We start from the raw sequence: 2,515 nt of genomic DNA, 5'->3' as shown, positions 1-2,515 counted from the left end.
GATTCATAACTGTTTTATTGAGAATGCAAATCTTTATTGTCTCTTTAGTTTCTCAGAAGTCTGCTTCTTTATAAAGAAATATGGATGACTATTTCAAGAAACATGAATACAGATATTGTTTTTCAGTTTTTCTAGTAAGTTAAATCTCTATCATAGCAACAGAACTCATCAGCCACACACCAACTTTTTTCCAAGAATTTCTCATCCTTGGCTTTTTACTCTACCTTGTTTGTTTCATTTCTTCCAGAAAAATCCCTTGTGGAGAGAGGAGATGGACATTTACAATCTTACCACCGTGACTCAGTTTATCCTCATAGGGCTCTCTGACCTCCCTGAGGTGCGCTACCCTCTCTTTGTGGTCTTTGCCATCATCTATCAGGTCACTTTGGTAGGAAATGGGGCCATTGTCTTGGCCATTGGGACTGAGAAAAAGCTACATACACCCATGTATTACTTTTTGGTAAATTTGTCCCTCTTAGACATATTCTGCCCATCAGCTACTGTCCCCAAGATGCTGGAGAATCTTTTGACTAAGCACCACAGCATCTCCTTCCTTGGATGTGCTTTACAACTTTATTTCCTGGTGGCCCTGGCAGGGACTGAAGTCTTCCTTCTTGCTGTCATGGCTTATGACCGGTATGTGGCCATCTGTTTCCCCCTCCGTTACATGCTCATCATGACCAAGGTTCGCTGTGTCCAGCTGACAGCTGGGACGTGGGCAGCAGGATTTCTCAATTCCCTTCTCCATACAGTGTCCACATTCCGCCTGTCTTTTTGCAAGTCCAACCGCGTTAACCAGTACTACTGTGACATCCCCCCCGTGGTAGCCCTCTCATGCTCATCCACTTATGTAGCTGAAATGCTTGTTTTGGTGGTAGGAGGCATCCTAGGGATCAGCGCCTTCCTAGCCACCTTTATCTCTTATATCTACATCATATCCACCATTCTAAAGATCCAGTCAGTGGAAGGGAAGCACAAAGCTTTCTCCACATGTGCTTCCCACCTCCTAGTGGTCTGCCTGTTCTATGGCACAACAATATTTACCTACATTCGCCCTTCATCCAGTCCACACTCTCCCGCCAGAGACAGACTCATCTCCATGGTATACGGGGTTATAACCCCAATGTTAAACCCCATGATCTACAGCCTGAAAAACATGGAGGTCAAAGAAGCACTCAGAAAGCTTCTATGTCCCAGAGCATGTTTACAGCCATTATAATAGAAAGCAGAATGTATCAATACTCACTTTAGAATAAATTCATAGGAATAATTCATCCAAGAATAGTGTTCAGTTGATGCATAGAACACACACTTATGTACTCAGAAATTTATGAACACACATGTGCATAGAAGTGGTTATACTTATTTGTATATGTATATCTCTTTCTCTATCCACTGAGTTCTTAAAACTTAACATCCAAATCCAGACAGTTTCAAGAGTAAACAGAAAACTTTTAATAATTAACAGTATAACCTGAGCTGGTCTTAAGTTAAGTTGGGTATATGTTCATATCCATACCCATACTCATAAGTGTATCATCTGTATGTCTAAGAATTTTAAAATTAACATCTAACCATCTATTTGTAGACCTTCCTTTTACTAGTTTGCTTATGTGATTACCACTTACTATTATTTCACCCTTTTTCTTTCAATTTTAGCCACCATTTACTCTACATTTCTATTTCTCTCTCTTTTCTTTTGACTCTATCCTTTCTCAGTTCTACTTGTCCCTCCAAAGATATCACTTAATTTACCAAATCCAAGATTTAGATATCTAAATCAGAAATCTAGTTTATTTTACACTACTATTTATTTTAACCTGAACATGATAAAACTGAAAGTATCATCTTCTAATAAACTCAAACACACACATACACACACACACACACACACACACACACCCCTTATCAGGCAACTTACATGTTGTTATCAATTTTTCCCAGCAATGCAGATTAAATTCCTGAGACCAGACTCCACTTTGCCTTGAAGCCCAGGACTTCCACTCAATGGGACTAGAAAGCAGTTGTTTCTGACCGGGGATGGTTCACCCTTCACAATCCATTCCCCTCTTTCTGTCCCTCTAGAAATAGCAATATTTTCTTTCTGTATTACTGGTTATGTAATATACTGCTTTAAGTCTGCAATCATGTGTAATTTTCTCCACAGTTTTCCTTAACTCTGGGCATCCCAATTACCTTCCAAATTTAGTCCCCCCGTTAGGTGGTCACTTTTAATATATACCTACGCTCTGCATTTATAGATCTATTTTTACTTCTACTGTTCAGTGTCTTCTCTCTTTGTTTGCTTTATGGTATTTTTTATTTTTTATTTTTTATTTTTTTTTAATTTTTTTTTTAATGTTTATTTATTTTTGAGACAGAGAGAGACAGAGCATGAACGGGGGAGGGTCACAGAGAGAAGGAGACACAGAATCTGAAACAGGCTCCAGGCTCTGAGCTGTCAGCACAGAGCCTGATGCGGGGCTCGAACCCATGAACCGTGAGATCATGACCT

At 39.5% G+C, this 2,515-nt stretch overlaps 1 protein-coding gene across 1 annotated transcript; it reads left to right on the top strand.

Moving 5' to 3' along the window:
• The first annotated feature begins 271 nt into the window (after window positions 1-271).
• Window positions 272-1,219, top strand: LOC122229761 (olfactory receptor 5V1-like). The gene has a single exon (XM_042955228.1). It carries the CDS (start codon window positions 272-274, stop codon window positions 1,217-1,219), a length of 948 nt encoding a protein of 315 aa, XP_042811162.1.
• The last annotated feature ends 1,296 nt before the right edge of the window (window positions 1,220-2,515 follow it).

Source organism: Panthera leo, chromosome A1 (genome assembly GCF_018350215.1).
Source record: "Panthera leo isolate Ple1 chromosome A1, P.leo_Ple1_pat1.1, whole genome shotgun sequence".
Classification (NCBI taxonomy): domain Eukaryota; kingdom Metazoa; phylum Chordata; class Mammalia; order Carnivora; family Felidae; genus Panthera; species Panthera leo.
This window is presented reverse-complemented; position numbering and strand designations above follow the sequence as displayed.